This window comes from Streptopelia decaocto, assembly GCF_964273445.1.
Source record: "Streptopelia decaocto genome assembly, chromosome: 18".
NCBI classification, from domain to species: domain Eukaryota; kingdom Metazoa; phylum Chordata; class Aves; order Columbiformes; family Columbidae; genus Streptopelia; species Streptopelia decaocto.
The window spans coordinates 7,764,234-7,781,325 of record NC_138673.1 but is presented as its reverse complement, the minus strand read 5'-3'; the positions used below and the strand labels follow the sequence as shown (position 1 = coordinate 7,781,325).

The window sequence follows — 17,092 nt, the reverse complement described above, 5'->3', positions numbered from 1 at the left end:
ACACAGAACTACATTTTTGCGGGTAAAACGCCACGCAGATTTGAAATACCTTATTGAAAAAGCAGGGACCAATTGAGATACCCCTCGTTCGGGGGAGGGGGGATTAAAAAAAACCATTCGAGATTAATTTAAACCTCACATTTTTCAGCAGTCGCTGGTCGCCAGAGGCACCGCAGTGACAGCGCGGGGGTGACAGGGCCGCAGCGGGGGCCGGGACGGGCTCGGCGGGGCCGGGTTCCCGCTCTGAGGTGCCCGCGGCTCCAGGGGCCCCATCCACGGGCACGGCCCCGGCCCGGGGGCTCCGCGGTGCCCCCTCCCCGCGCCCCGTTATCAGTTCTTGTAAATTTATATCGATTTGCCCGTAATGCGGTGAAAGAGAGCGAGGCGCTGCAACTCTCCCGCCCCTCCGGTCAGGAACATCCCCGGGAGAGCTGCCAGGTCCCCCCGCAGCCGCGGCCGGCGGTGCCGGGACCCGCTCGCCTCATGGCGGCCGCCCCCCCTCCCGCCGCGAGCCCCCTCAGCGGGGAGGGGGAGGGAACCCTTCCCCGCCGCACCGGCCAGCGGGTCCTGGAAGGAGCATAACAACCGTCCTCACACCGCCAAGCCTGCCCGGGGCTTCTTACGAGCGGGTGCTGCCCGAGCAACGTTTCACCCCGGCATGGCGGGGGGAAGGGGCGAGCCGTGGGGACCGGTAGAAACCACCGAACCGCGGCATCGCTGTTTTTTCGGTAACTGCCAGGACCTGGCGAGAGGGGGCGGAGCCCACCGAGCCGGGGGAGGGGAGGCAAGATGGCGGTGGCGGTGGCGCTGAGGTTGAGGTGAGACGCCGCGACCGTCCAGCCCCGCCAGAACCTGCCGCCCGGGCCGCCCCAGCGCCGCGCCGTCGGTAAGGGCAGGGGGCCCGGCGGGGCGGGGCGGGGGGGCGGCGCGGCTCGGGGGGACAGCGGGGCCTAGCGCCTCCGCTGTGAGGAGGAGGAGGAGGGGGAAGAGGCGGGGGCCCCAGCCATCCCTTCCTCCTCCCTCCTCACCGGGGAGAGAGCCGCTATCGTCCCCGGGGGGAGGGCGCTGGAGTCGGGGGGGGCCCTTGGGGAAGCCCCCTGGGATGAGGGAGGTGGGCGGATCAGGTGTGGGCTGGGGCGGGGGATGCCCGGTTGCCTGCGGGGTTTTTTCTCCATTTACGCGGTTTGTGTGTGGGAAGGTCCTGAGGGGGTGGGGGACGGCGGGGGGCGGGAGAAATGCCCCTTGCGGGGAGGTTTTTGGAGGAATCCCAGAGCACCGGTGCGTTGGGTGTTCATCCCCGTGCTGTAGGTAGGTAGAAGTGCAAGTTAAAAATATATATATATATTAAAAAAATTTAAAGAAGGGCCAGTTCTTCAAAAGTGGCCCCTTGGACGCTCGAGTGGGTGTGTTGCTGAGGATTTGTTGCTGTCGCGCTGGGGTTGGGGTGCAGCACAGCCCGGGCCCCACGGGGGGGCTGTCAGTGCTGGGGAGCTGCTGCTGATGCTGACGCTGAATTATTCATATAGGACCTGTAAACATCCCCAGCTTCTGTCATCTCTGAGCTGCTGAAGGGCAGAGTGGAAGTGGCTTTTTTTTCTAGAATTATTCTGACTTGATGGTGAAGAATTTTGTACTTGGTGGTTTTTCTGTATTTAAAAAAAACCCAAACCTGTGGATATCAGGTCGGTTGCAGTTAGACAAGATTCTAGATGGACGTGTGTACTGTTAGACAGGCTCAAGTAAGTAAGTAGGTAGTCTGAGCAATCTGTTGTCCAAAACCTGTTTCTTGTTTCACAGATAGGGTCTTAACGAATGTTTTGCCTTTTCATGACTGTAAATATTGTTGTAACCTAATAATAATAAAAGGACAACCTATTACTATGAGAAGGGGATGTCTAGTTCTAAATATGTGGGTTTGTGGCAGCATTCTTGTATTATGCAGTATTTTTAGCTATAGCCCTTTAGTTATGAACTGCTACAGCTTGGGTAGGGATTTTTATACAAGGCAGTATGATTTGAGGGAAAAAAAATAGTGCTATTATAAAAAACATTATTATTGTGGTAAGTAGGATGGCCATGGGCACAGCTTAAGTGCCTCAGTAAGTGGACACTTAGTGTTGTGTCACTGCATGTAAGGACCCTGCAGATCTGTTACAGTTTTGCCCTGGAACTGCAGAATGTTGTTATTCCTGATTAACTAAACAACCTTGACATTTGGAAAGGAAGTATGTAATATTTGAAGTGGATTTCTTGTTAGCTGCAATCTAGTGTCTTGTATTGAGAGATGAAAGACCTTCGTGCTTATCCCGAGGATTCAAAAGTTCAGAGGAAACAAGCCAACTACAGTGACCCTTTTTGCGAAAGCATAGTTAATATTTTTCTTGACGTCGCTTTTCTATGTGATATAGTATAGGCTGCTCAGGAAAAATAGTTCTGTTGTGCCTTACATGCAGCATAATTTGCCTGTTTGAAATGTACTGTTTGATATTGGTCACTAGAATACCTAAACTTGTTACTGAAACATGGGAAAGAGCAGCATTTTGGAATCTTCTTTTTAAGAGTTATAACGTGCATTTAGTGTGTGGAGAGGATATTGCAAGTGTTTCCTTCCACAAGTGTTACTTGTCTCGAGCTTGTTAGTTATTGTATGAATCAATTAAAAGTAACTCTCCAGATTTAAATTACATGTACAAAATTGGAGTATATTCACTTTTCCACACTGTGCTGCTGATTATTTGTTTTAAATACACTTTATCTCCTACAGCCACTCATTCTAGTTGCTCTTTTGGGGCATGCATGTTTTTCATTGTGATCTAAAGGGATCTAGAAAGCTCTCTCAAAAACTGTGATAAAAGTAGGGACAGACACTAAAGCCTCCTTTCAATTTCCCCCTCTAGTCCCTTTCCACAGTTCTTGTTCTTCTCTAACTGCATCTTCTAAGTTATTTCATTTTTCAGTTACAGCAAGAGTGAGAGGTGATTACAGGGATGGGAAGCTGATTCTGCTTCGACTACTGTTAATCTCATGAAAGTAACTGAAAAGGTCTTCTGTATCAGAGAATTTTTTTTTTTGTATTATGTTCTTAATGTTGGCATTTAACGTATTCTTTCAAAGCTCTCAGCCAAAGTTTTGCTGAAATGTTTTATTCCTCTTCTTTTATGCTTGCCTGGAAAATGTTTTTCTTGCATGATCAAAAATAGTTTATGGAATTGTGGTGTGTGTAGCTACTTAAATTGAAGATTTTAAGAATTGTTAGAGCTGGAAGGGATCTGTGCTTTATGCAGGTGCACTGCAACACGGCACAATCTTGAGAACAGACTAATAACCAGACAGTGGTTTCATAATGCAAACAATCGTTTCCTGGATGCCAGTCTTGAACTCTTCAAGTCATTTATGTTCTTTAGTCAAATTTGAATCAGTGTTTCAAATGGCAAACTATTAACTGTACTGTTACCTTGTCCCTCTGCAAATGTTCCAGATAAAAATTCTGACCTATGCTGGACTGCTGCCTGTAAATATTTACTTTGTGCTATTTCTAAATTATGCAAATAGCCAGGAACTTGCTGATTTTATCTTCCATTTTAGTTTCTCCTTCAGTGTTTCTCCCTCTACTAATGATGTTTTGTGATGTTCCCTTCCTCTTCCGTGCTTGTTCAGTGTTTAACCTCCATCTGTTAAATAACTCCCGCAGTCTGGGCCTACTGGGGCTGGAGTTGGGTGAGTTGATGTGCACGCAGAAAGCTCAGTCTTACCTTGGAGCTATGTTTCCTCCCAGCATCCTGACAGAGATTTCTGTGTCCTTGAATAGCTTCACGTCTAAACCACTCCTGTGATGTTGCCACTCCCAGGCTGATTTGATATGCAGGTTTTTTTCTTCAGGCTTAAGGAGGATGTTGGTCTGTGTGGTTTTGAAGTCAGTGACTTCACCTACTTATGATAACAGAGGGTATTGCAAAATTAAGATACTGTATTGGTACAGAGATGCACCAACCATCTCTGAAAAATCCTATTGTCGGTAAATCTCAGCAGTAAAAAAATCAGAAATGAAATTTCTGTGCAGACAGATTGCCTGGGCAAACTGTGGACCAGGACTTACACATTTGGTGCATGTTGAGTGAGTAGTCTTGGGTAAAACTGAAAATGAAAACCTATTCACAAAGATGGCAAGGGCTTTCCCTATAAATGAAAAAAGATGAGGTAAAATATGGTTAAAGTAGGATGATGTCTCTTTTAATACCTCCTCTTGTGCCATACGTTCAGTTGCACCGTATGCTGTGCTGCAGGGAAAGTGCATTTGGGTAATTCTCTGTAGTCTTGGTGAAGTTGCAGTCCCATGGAGAGCTGCAAACAGCCCAACTACCGTTCCCTGGCTGCACCTGAAACATCTGCTGGGCCATTACTGGTGGGTTCCTGGGTGGAACTCAAGGCTGATTTGAAAAGCATATGCTCGCCTAAACGGATTAAAATACATTCACGTTTCAAGGAAGATGTCTAACAAACATGAATATAAATGAACTAGGAAACCCATTGATTCCTGTCCTGTTTGTCAGTGTTAGAAAGTGAAGCCCATGTAAGTTCATTACAAGTTCAAGGGCTGTTCAGCAAACAGGTATATTATTACTGTTCAGCTATGCTCTTTGCCTCATTAGTAGCAGTTTTGGGAAAAAAAGAAGAGGAATTAGTTTAAGCAAAAAGAAATGTATATGCTTTGTTAGCCACTGTAGAATTTTGTCTCAGGTTCATATTCTTCCACTCTTGTTCCTGTTTTTCTGCTGTGTGAAATGCTGTGTTGACAGAGAAGGGGTGTCTGGAAAGTGGGAATTTTCACATATAATCAGTGTCATTTCATGGTTTAGGTTTCTTGGAATGTTATTCCCAAAACTCTTATTAATAAATATTTCTATGGTTGCTGATGTTTGACTATGGTCTCAAAGGTCAGACTTAGGTATATCTGAAACCTTGACATTCTGTGTTTTGTTTTGTTTTGTTGATTTTTGTTGTTGTTTTTCTCACAGATATAAAGGTTTACTTACACCGTTTGTAGTTCAAGATCTCTTCCACTCTTTGCCTTTTTCTGTGATCTAGAGGCTGTTCCATGAACCTCAATTAGGAGTTATATTTTTATATATTGTTGCGTTCCTTGTGAAATAGAACATCTCAATCATAAATGTAGTAACAATAAGCTCTGTTTCCAGAAGGCCCTGGTGCATTTCCTTTGGAGTATCTGAATAGACTTGGGCTTTGCTCTTATGTACAGTTAAAAAAAAGGTCATATATAACCTTATTGTATTTTTGGCTAAAATCTAGACTTGATTGTATCTGAGCCCAGTCAGCTGAGGAGGGTGATGAGGCTGGGACTTTATCCTGAAACCCACTTTATAGTTGTGGTTTCACAGAATCCCAGAATGTCAGGGATTGGAAGGGACCTGGAAAGCTCATCCAGTGCAATCCCCCCATGGAGCAGGAACACCCAGATGAGGTTACACAGGAAGGTGTCCAGGTGGGTTTGAATGTCTGTAGAGAAGGAGACTCCACAACCCCCCTGGGCAGCCTGGGCCAGTGTCTGTCACCCTCACCGGGAAGAAGTTTCTTCTCAAATTTAAGTGGAACCTTTTGTGTTCCAGTTTGAACCCATTACCCCTTGTCCTGTCATTGGTTGTCACTGAGAAGAGCCTGGCTCCATCCTCCTGACACTCACCCTTTAGATATCTGTGAACATGAATGAGGTCACCCCTTAGTCTCCTCTTGTCCAGCTCCAGAGCCCCAGCTCCCTCAGCCTTTTCTCACACGGGAGATGCTCCACTCCCTTCAGCATCTTTGTTGCCCTGCGCTGGACTCTCTCCAGCAGTTCCCTGTCCTGCTGGAACTGAGGGGCCACAACTGGACACAATATTCCAGGTGTGGTCTCCCCAGGGCAGAGTAGAGGGCAAGGAGAACCTCTCTCGACCTACTGACCACCCCCTTCTAACCCACCTCAGGTACCATTGGCTTCCTGGCCACAAGGGCCCAGTGCTGGCTCATGGTCATCCTGCTGTCCACCAGGACCCCCAGGTCTCTTTCCCCTACGCTGCTCTCTAATAGGTCATTCCCTAACTGATACTGGAACCTGGGGTTGTTCCTGCCCAGATTCAAGACTCTACCCTTGCCCTTGTTATATTTCATTAAATTTTTCCCTGCCCAACTCTCCAGCCTGTCCAGCTCTCTGGATGGCAGCACAGCTTCCAGTGTCAGCCACTCCTCCCAGCTTGGTGTCATCAGCAAACTTGCTGATAGTACACTCTATTCCCTCGTCCAAATCGTTGATGAATATATTGAATAATATAGACCCCAGTACTGACCCCTGAGGCACTCCGCTAGATCCAGGCCTCCAACTGGACTGTGCCCCATTTACTCCTGCCAGAGTAAACTTTGAATAAATATCCCTGAATCAATTTTGTGATTCTTTGTGGATCCCCTGCGTAAGGCAGAGCCTTCCTTGTTCTGCCATAGGTTAGTTACATCAGAGCTTAATTTAGTGAGGCTGCTGATTTAAAAACAAAATCCCCCAACTCGGTTTAAGCCTTACATGACTGTAATCTAGTTCTTTGCGCTCTTTATATCACACTTAGTTTGCTCAAAAACAAGGAAAATTCCCGGAAGGATGTGAAATTTAATTAGCAAATGTTGGTTAAGTACTTCAATATGGCATGAAAATGACTCTAAATGTGGAAATGTTGGCTTGTTTCATATATGTGAAGAGAAACGGAGTCTACCCATGAGACGGGTGTTTTATCGGTGAAGGGGAACGGGAATCCCAGGCTGTGGTTCCACAGACAGCGAGGAGGTGACTCCGCATCCTTCTGGCCTTGACCCCTTCTCTTCTGCCGGCGTCACCCTTGGTGAGGTCACAGCCTGGATGGGTTTGGGGAACTGCCCTGCTAAAAATAGTCGCAGTTTTTAACCTGCTGTGTTTTCCCGAGTGAAGAACTGCTTTTCTCAGGCAGCACTAGCTTTTGTCTGCTTAAGTGCTGCAAGACTCGAGTCTTATTTCTGATTTAGTCATTGCCTGTTTCCTGGGTAGTTTTTGATAGATTTCTTAACCTTTCTGTGACTCATTTTCCCATGTGTATGCTGAAGATGGCCTGTACTTCTGCTTCCTTCTGAGGCATTTTGAGATCTGGAGATCAGGAGATATTGTCCAAATTAGTATTGCCTCATAGAAAACAAATCAGGAATTATGCTATGACCGTTGCCATTATAATAACCAGTTCTAAATCATTTGTAACTTATTCAAAATTCTCCACATATGGCAAATGTAAATGTGAACAGTAGCTTTTAAGGGGAAGTCTGAATTGGATTTGTTCGGTAGTTTGAGCTGGCTGAAGAGAAAAATATCGTAATACCTTTAGAAATAAACATTGTTAAATCATTTCCTTGGCTGAGAAGCTCAAAATACCACAGGGCCCAGTATCTCTTCAGGGTTCCTGAAACTGTTACTCTTGTCACTGTTTTTCCTCAGCTAAGTATCTTCAGACTTAACAGTTTCTTTTTTGACTGTTTACTTTTACTTCTCCTGTAATTATTATTATTTTTTAATATTATCCGTTCAACGCTGCTGGGTTTCCCCATTGCATAATATGTTTTACCACAGAGTCTGGGAATGTCAGTGAAGTGGGACACTACAGCAGAACGGAGCAGGTTCTGAAGTACAAACCAAGAAATGCTTCTTGCTGCTCCTTCTAATCGTCAGTATTCAGTGAGACAGACAATTCGCCAGCCTGGTTGGCAGCTGCATGAAAGTATTCGCAGCCTAATATCTTTGTGAGACATTTAAGTCACAATTCCAAAGTCTGTAACAGTTTTTATAATTGTTTATATTAGAAACCTCTGAAATTTGCGGAATAACATGAAAAGGTATGAAGATACTTGACTGAAAAATATAATCTTGCTGTCGTTAACTGAGCAGTTGGAAGCTGATTCCTTGTGTTGTAATTTGTCAAGGGTACTGAAAATGAAGATGAGCAGCCTGTGTTCTGGCAGAGAAAACCAGGGGAAGGGTCAGAGAGCAGAGAGTTAATAGTGAGGAGCTTTACAGGAGCATTCTGGTTGGATCTGAGTGGAGCTGGGTGAAGCTTTCATGACTAATGGAAGGATACAGCGGTGAGGAAAGCCTGGATGAGTTTGTTTAGAGTCTACGCACACAATTACAGATTTATGCAAAAAGACTGTCATATTTAAGCATAATTTGAACATATGGAACTTGCAGAGGTTACAGCAGGAAGCTGACCAAGAAATAGATTGATGGAAGAATAATCTGTGTTCACTGGCTACATGTGAGCAGATGCTGAAGAGAGAGGCAGATGCTTTTAGATGGAAGTTTGCCTGCAGAGAAATAAGAGTTGAAGTCAAGTACTTATATCCACAATTGCAGAATTAAGGTAGTAAGACAGGGAAAGATGAGCAAAATATCAATGGTAATTCTACAGGCAAATGTTGGCAGGAATAAGTGTAAGTAAGCTCCTGCTATAGGAGCCTGGGAGATAAGATGGGTTCTGCAGGGTATATAGAGAAATTAAATTAGGAGAGTGTGGAGGCACATATAAATGTCTGTAACAAGAGGTTTAGAGGGAGGGAATATTGCACTTTAATGTCATTTTATATATCGTTGTACTACAGTGGTGGTTTTGTCTTGAAATAAATGAGATCATATGCAGAATGCCCATATTTTAGTTCCCTCCTCACCTTGTTATTGCCAATCTGCAACCATGTATTTTCCTCTACTGTTGCTACCCTTTATCTCTTCCTGCTGTTGTGTCAGTTCCCCCAGCAAGGAAGAAGAATGCACACCCACCATCGATAACTTCATTTTTTTCTTTTATTTTCTTCCTTCTCTTCCCACCTCTCTTAATGAACACAATGATATCCTCTAATGCTGTTTCTCTTGCCTTCTGTTGGCAGCTTTTCTTTGTTTCACTTTTAAAATATTATTATTATGGCACTACGAACATGATCATACTTGCAGTTCTCAGCAGGAAAGCCGTTAGACTGAATGTTTTCATATTTGTTATGTAAAACTTGGAGGTTATGAGATAAGGGATTTGAGTTAACATTGCTGCATGGATGGAGGATGTTCATGCTTGTGCGCTGTACCTCCCTTTCCACATCTAGGACAGAATCTGGAGAGACACTCAGCACCTCTCATTGCTGCTTGTTGTGAAACATTCTTTCAGTGAAGATTTCAAGATGAAGAGTCCTCAGGGAAACGTAACAATTTGTACACTAAAGTTCTTGTGAATGGAGAAATGGCCTTTATAACATCACACAAAGTGTGGATCGATCTTTCAGCAGCTGGGTTGATGATCAACTTGTGAGTTTGGCTGAATATTGAGAAAATAAGAAGAGATGTAACTTGACAGAGAGAAACTAGAAAGGACCTTGAATCATGCCCCGGTTGGTCTATATTCATTTGCGATTTTCAAGTGGTTACTCCCCTGCCCCCCTCTGCATCCTCAGATTCTTCAGATCTGCCTGACAGGTCAGCACATCAGGGAAGAGAATAAGAACAGGAGGAGTGTTCCTGCTCCGGCAGGGGGATTGGACTAGATGATCTTTCGAGGTCCCTTCCAATTCCTAACATTCTGTGATTCTGTGTGAGTGTTTATGGATATTTTCCCAGAATCCAGTGTGCATTTCTGGCTCCCAGTGCCTCAGAATGGGTATCACAGAACTAGAGGAGGTTTGGAGGTGGTTGACAAGGAACAGCCAAGTAGACTGGGATTCTTCAGCGTGGAAAGATAAAGATATATGATAGAAGCCTGCAGAATCACATATGCAACAGGGGGAAAAAATGAATAGGAAATAGATGTTTGGTCTGTTCCAATGCCAAAGCTAGAGACGTCAAAGGAAGGCACCAGGTCCAGAGTGAACAAAAGCTGGTGGTTTCTCACGCGAAGTGTCACTAAACTGTAGAAGTTCTTGCAACAAGCAGTTGTGAATGCTGAGATTTTACACTAGTTCAGAAAATGGCTGGATGAACTGGTGGAAAAGAAAGTAATTGAGAAATCTTAAGCAGAAAGGCTCTGACTCATTGGAGTGTTCAGGTACTATAGCTGGCAGCTAATACAGTGTGCGTTAGCTAAAACTGCTGCTTTCTGACAGTGATTCTTGATTCAGGGGAAAGCACGTGACTCAGACCTATTAGACCATCACGGAGTTGGCAAAGATGTAACTCTAATGAATGCAGTATGAGTGATGAAGTATAATAAATGTTAATGGTGAAGAACTCTGTGTTAGAACTTGTCACTTGGATATGAATTGTAGGTCCTATAATAGATATATAGGTACTATAAAGCACAAAATTAGGGATCTGTAGTATTGCTTTGAAAGAGAAACTAAGTCTTTTTCTTTAGTTTTTTGTATCTGAAATTCAAGTTTAAGAGGTAAATCTAAATTTGTCCCATTATTCTGATAGTCCAACATGTAAAGCTTGCTTTGTTTGATGGAGAGCTGGGAGAAAAACCCCCAAACCAAACAGGAATGGTATAATATATTGGATAAACTTTCAGATCTGTTTGTATAGCTTGCTGTGTCTGATCCTTTCCTAAGCTGATTTTGTCTGTTGATTGTTAATGGAAAATACCGTTCAGAAATATAACTTTACATGTGGTGTTTGTGAAAGGCTGCAGATTAATGTGCTTCGAAATGAAGCCATCGAGGCAGGGATCAACAGGTACTTTATTTGAAGGTCTGATACGCCTGCTCTGCTCTGGACCGGAGGCTGAGAATTTGCTGCAGGTCTGATAGAATTTGTATTTAATACATAGGCTCCAAGGATTACATCTTCTGAGCTATCAGAAAGAAATATCTTGTATTTTAAAAATATGTATGTCCTGCTGTTTTGGTTAGAGCCGTGATTTACCTGCTCAAAGCACTGATGGGTGCAGTGTTTAATCAATGTCTTCTGAAACTATCCACCACTTCTCAGCTGCTTGGACATTTTTAGGGAACTTGGCAGGGTTTTTTCAGTATTCAAACCCTTCCCCAGATCAGTATGTGTTTCAGTGTTCACTGTTAATCTGTAGCTGGAGAATACAATAGAGGCAAAGTAGTCATCACATGCCAACTAAGCAGGATTGTTTTAAGGCTTCAGAGTATATTCGGTTTTTGGCATCCCATCTGAGACAACCTGCGCTGTCAATTGCAATAGTGTTGGTTTTCCTTTGTGACTGCCTCGTTAAACTAACTGCTTCTGTAAGCTGCGGTTAGACGCTAATAGTATTTTAGGGCCTGACTAATACACTGTGGTTTAATGAGCTGTAGGTGGCATTGAGTAAAACAGCCCTAAAACTACCTGAATCTGAAAGTAAGAAACAGTTCATAGAATCCAAAAACTCTGTAGAAGAAATGAAAGTGAACTTTATGTTTTGCTAACTAAATTTACTGTAAATAAAGAGTCTCTCTATAGGCCGTTATAACCTCTTTAACATCTATGTAAAGTGACCTACTTTTCTTTTAAAATCCTCCTGATTCAACTGGTAGCTGGTAATGTGATGTATTCCGACAATATAATCCTCAAATCTTTGCGTAGACAGTGCTGACATGTCTCATTTTGCGCCCGTTTAAGACCTGTTAACGTGTTTCAGACTAGAGTAACCTATTAAATAAATACATCAGGAAAAAGCTTTTACTGGTAATGGTTGTTTTGCTTAGGTGACTATGGCTGTAATGTATTGTGAGTACATCTGGTACTTCAGTGCTTATCAGTGATCTTTTTTCCTTTAGGCGCTTTCCTAGAAACATGATTGCTTGCTGGTCTTGATCTCACAGCTCTGGGAAGACTTCTTCTCTGATAATGTCAAGTTCAGGCTACCCTCCTAACCAAGGGGCGTTCAGCACAGAGCAGAGTCGTTACGCTACCCACTCTGTCCAGTACACCTTCCCCTCCACCCGACACCAGCAGGTAAGGACACGGGAGGATTACAAATCAAATGACAGGATCATTTGGGTGTTTGCTGTGCCAAATGGATTTATTTTTTTTAATTGAACTGATGTAATCCAAGTCGATCACATTTGAAAACAGCAGAGTTGCAGACACACATGCCCAGTTAAACCTGACTGGGGAAAGCTGTATGACAATTTGGTTTGTGCCTTTGGAGTTTGGCTCTTGTGCTAAGGCTGATGGGTCAGCTTGTTCAAGCGTATTGTCTCTTGGAGGCTCTGGCTGTGGTGCAGTTTCTGGGAAGCATAATCTTGGTTCCTTCTGAGGTGTGACCTTGAAAGGAAGCAATGACCTGTTGAATGATGCCTTCCTGCGATGCTGTAGCTGAAATTATTCGAATCCCTGACTACAGCTTAATGCAATTTTGGCTTTTTAAAGGTTTTGCCCTACTGCTTGTCAGTGTTACCTATTATTATGCAAATAACCTGTCTATAGTCAGTATACATTTAATATGAATGCAGTGTTCTGGGTGTAACAAATCTGTTGAGAGACTGGGCTTTTGGAGCATTTGTAGGTACTACATTTTTATGGGGAATTAATCTCCTCTTAGGCCTTGGAGCATAAGAAGTGAACCCATAGTCATCTTTCCTTCTATGGAAGGAGGATTGGGGTAGATTATCTAAATGCAGTGCTCGACAAAATCTGCGTGCAAGATGGAGAATGTGAATCGGAAGTGTAAAAGTTTGTGTTACACTCTGATTTTATTTTTATTTTCTGGAGCAACTCTATTAGTGCTTCCTTCTGCTAGCCAGAATTAGGGGAATGGAGCTCTAAGAACCTCCTGTTTGTCATTTCTGCCGAGCATTTATTCTGCCACCCTGAGCTCTCTGGCATGGTAGGCTGCAGAGGATTAAGCTGTTGGTGTCAGAACAGCTCTGGTTTCCCCTGTTTTAATGAAACTCTCCTGCTACAGACACTTCAGATGTTTTGTTCTACTTACATGTTTGCAAAAGGAAATTCAAGAATTGGAGCTTTTTGGCTTGCTCCATATTTATTTTTAGATAATTTGTAAAAACTAAATCTTACGGGTAACAACCTATTGTGTGTCTCATAGAGCCTCTCCGGTTAATGCCAGCTGCATGTAATTTTTAAAAGCAAGTCATTGAAGATGCATATATACAAATAAATCATCTTGTATTTTGCTTTGATTATAAATTTTTATCAGTGAGAAGATGCATCTTGTCTGACTTTTAGTCCTAATTAATAGTGTCTGATATAAAAATGTCTTGAGGTGGTGACAGAAGAAATTGCCTCAGGCTTGCTGAATTATATTCTCAGTTTACTACTTGGTAGTTGGATCTGCAAAACTGATTTTTAAAGGATTTTTTTTTTTTTTCAAAGGCTATTCTTGTGCTGCTGACTCATTTGTGTTTTCTTAGAAGTTAATAAACTAGGTGAAATTCTTAGCATAAGTATTTATTCTCTCGAAAGTTCATTTGAAATTAGAACTGCCACTTTGTTTTTTGAGCTGAAATAAGGCTTTCTCGATACGGTCTTGGTCTGTATTTAATAATTTTGGAAATGATCATTCCGTGGCATCAAACGCTTTTGATCCTGTCGTCTGCACCTTTGTTCTTGTCAACATCAGAAGTGTGTTTCGTTTAGGAATTTGCGGTTCCCGATTATCGTTCGTCTCACCTGGAAGTCAGTCAGGCAACCCAGCTCTTGCAGCAGCAGCAGCAGCAGCAGCTCCGGCGCAGACCGTCCTTGCTTTCCGAATTCCACCCGGGCTCTGACAGGTGAGGGCGCTGGTTTTGAAGCGTGTGAACGCAGGACTCAGTCTGTGCTTTCTGTAAAGCTGGTTTTACCTTCTGGATAGAAAAGGTTTTGAGTTTCAGTGTTGTAGCTGTTGTGTAATTCCTCAGACCCTTTAGCTCAACTAACATATTTGTTTCACAGACAGGAGGTGACAATCTAGTTCGCTTTTCCTACACCTCTCCTAACAACACTGTCATTAAGCTTTTGAGGAAGCAAGTGCACATTCCAAACTTTATGATGCTATTTAGGCTAAAAGTTTATAAGGTTTGTAGCTTTGGATAATTTAATCTTGCCGAGTAGAAGCAACAAGTGCAAGAGTTGTTACAGTGTGAATATTACCTGTCATATTTCCTAGATTAAGCTTGCTTATTCACCAGATGGTATTGATGTAACAACAGAGGTAATTGGATATTTGAGTTGTAAGAGTTGTAAAACACTGCAGTATAGCACAAAATGGACTATCTGGGCACAGAGGACTGAGTCGGAGCGTGTGCTGCCTTTGGCAAGTCACTTGACAGCTTCATGTCATTTGTTCTAAATACCCTTTTTGCCAGTCTCGTGTACCACTGCTGTCACTGTGTAAATAGGTGCAACTGATCTGGGCCCAGTGGGTTAACTGAGGACAATGATAGTGGACAACTACAGTGAACCGCGTGCTGTAATTTAGTTTCAGATTGGTAACAGCTTACTTTTCAGTAAACCAGGTTACTTCATCGTGGATATTGATGGATGTTCAGATGTACGTTACTATTACTGTGAGGCTGATAGGTTCAAGAAAGATTTCTGACTGTATGAAGCATTAATTTGACTATGTATCTGAAGAGTATTGGATGTACTTTCAAAACCCAATTTAGCAATTAAGAACCCACTACAGATAAGAATAAGATTAACTGGATTGTAGTAAGTTAGCAAGCATACGATTCTGTTTAGAGGAGAGATTACTATATGATGTATGCACCTCAATTCTTTAGCATATTAATATGCTGATGTCTAGTCACAAGCAAGTGTTATTGTTTGTAACAACCTTGTTTTTCTTGGACTCTTAGTAAGTATATCTGCTAGGAGTGACTTTATCTGCTGGATTACTGCTAGCAGTTTATTTGGCTATAACTGAGGTATCTGATTCTGAACAAATACTGGTGATGAATGTTATGTAAATACTGGTCTAGCCTAAAATCTCATTAGAATATTCCCAGAAATAACTTGATAGTGAAATCTGGGGATTAGATATTGCCTTTACCTTGTGTCACCAAAATGTCAGTAAGGTTCTGATTTAGTGGTGATAGAGTTCTCAAAACTTCAGCTTATAGCAGAAGTAAATTCCCCCTCGCATTGTAAATTTGGACATCCATTGGACATCTGGACATCCATGAATCCATGGGTCCGGATGGGATGCACCCATGGGTGCTGAGGGAGCTGGCTGAGGTCATTGCTGGGCCGCTCTCCATCATCTTTGCCAAGTCTTGGGAACCGGGAGAGGTGCCTGAGGACTGAAGGAAAGCAAATGTCACTCCAGTCTTCAAAAAGGGCAGGAAGGAGGACCCGGGTAACTATAGACCAGTGAGCCTCACTTCCATCCCTGGGAAACTGATGGAAGGACTTTTCCTTGGTGCCATCTCAAGGCATATCAGGGATAAGAGGGTCATTAGGGGCAGTCAACATGGCTTCACCAAGGGGAAGTCATGCTTGACCAACCTCATTGACTTTGATGAGGACGTAACAAGATGGATGGATGATGGCAGAGCGGTGGACGTGATCTGCCTTGACTTGAGTAAAGCATTTGACACAGTCTCCCACAGCATCCTCACAGCTAAACTGAGGGAGTATGGTCTGGATGATTGGGTAGTGAGGTGGCCTGCAAACTGGCTGAAGGAAAGAAGCCAGGGAGTCGTGGTCAATGGGGCTTCATTAAATTGCATCTCTTATATATTTGAAAAGGGTTGAGGAACGCCAAGTAGGTTTTTTTGAATGGAAAGCGTGTATGTTAATAGCTTATCTCTTCTATATATTAGGCCACAGGAAAGGAGAACTGGATATGAACAGCAATTTCATCCAGGTCCATCTCAGACAGATCATGATTCACTGGAATCTAAGCGACCACGTCTTGAGCAAGTCTCCGATTCCCATTTTCAGCGTGTCAGTGCAGCTGCTGTCTTGCCGTTAGTACATCCTCTGCAGGAAGGGTTGAGGTCTGCAGATATTAAGAAGGTAAAGATATTGACCCAATAATTTTTTTTTTTCTTTTTATTTTTTGTTCAGGTTCATTCTTTAGTCCCAGAAGTTTATTTCTGCATGTTATCACAAACTGTGGTCTTGAGTCAGTGTTGGTCTTTTATAAAAAGAACAAGAAGATAAATCTGCCTCAAACACAGTAAAGAGACCTGGAGTTCTGAGTTGCCACTACATTCTTAGGTCATTAAAACCTCAGTTACAAAATGATTAAAGTATAGCGCATGAAATATTTCTGCCTTTCAATTGAATGCTGCTGGCAAATGCATGCAAGTCGATTTTTTTTCTTCAATGAATATTTGTACTGAATGGTCAAAGTACTCCCTGTCACCCCCTCTCCCTTTTAAGCATTACAAATGAATCTGCTTATTTACCTAACACTTAATTATACATGTCACTGTCTCATTTTGGGTAAATCTAGGGCAGTCCAGTTTGGTGTGGATATTTTGTATTGTAGATACTGAATATTGATGAGAGCAATTTGTATAGAGCAGACAAATGTCTCTTAAATGAATATTTCATACCTCCTCTTGTGCACTCACGCAAGTGCACAGACTCATACACCGAAAGGTGGTGCATAGTGAGTGTGACTTCTGAAGGTGCATGCTCAAGTTGCTAAATTTGGAACATTTAGAGGAAAATTTCACCATATGGATTCAAAAGCTAATAGGCACCAGTCTTTTAAAAAGTTGATTACTTGTCTTACCTTCTTTCTACCATTTTTTCAATCCTGTGAATAAACTGTCTGTGAAGTAAAATGATGATAGCATGTGATTTCTTAATAACTTGCTTTGTTGCATAGCAAAGATAATATCAAAGGGGGCTGGAGAAACTGAGCTAAGGTGTGCAGTGTCAACATATTTGCATGTCGCTATGTACAGAAATCCGCTGTCTCAATTTAAAAATGCTGCCTGGTATAATGTTGAGGAGAAGTGGCATTCAGACATGTCATCTTTCAGTCCCATTGGTTGGGTGAGGGACGTTTTACTGAGCTGGCGTTTGACAGCGAGGTGGTCACGGAGCATGATGGTCTGAGGACATAAGGTGCAACAGAGCTTATGTTAGAACATGAAGCATGTTGAAATATGTTGTTTGGAAACAGACAGGAAAAAAAAAGACAAAAAAATC

The 17,092-nt window shown here is 42.9% G+C and overlaps 1 protein-coding gene across 4 annotated transcripts in view; it reads left to right on the top strand.

The window, feature by feature from the left end:
* Positions 1 to 769: 769 nt before the first annotated feature.
* The window catches only part of NCOR1 (nuclear receptor corepressor 1), a 58,185-nt gene continuing 41,862 nt past the window's right edge, over positions 770 to 17,092 (top strand). For all 4 annotated transcript variants that reach the window (XM_082068735.1, XM_082068734.1, XM_082068733.1 and 1 more), the window contains exons 1-4: positions 770 to 886; positions 11,761 to 11,938; positions 13,583 to 13,716; positions 15,748 to 15,943. In XM_082068735.1, coding sequence (XP_081924861.1) covers positions 11,831 to 11,938; positions 13,583 to 13,716; positions 15,748 to 15,943 — 438 coding nt within the window. In that variant the 5' untranslated portion in view covers positions 770 to 886; positions 11,761 to 11,830. The remainder of the gene's footprint in view (positions 887 to 11,760; positions 11,939 to 13,582; positions 13,717 to 15,747; positions 15,944 to 17,092) is intronic.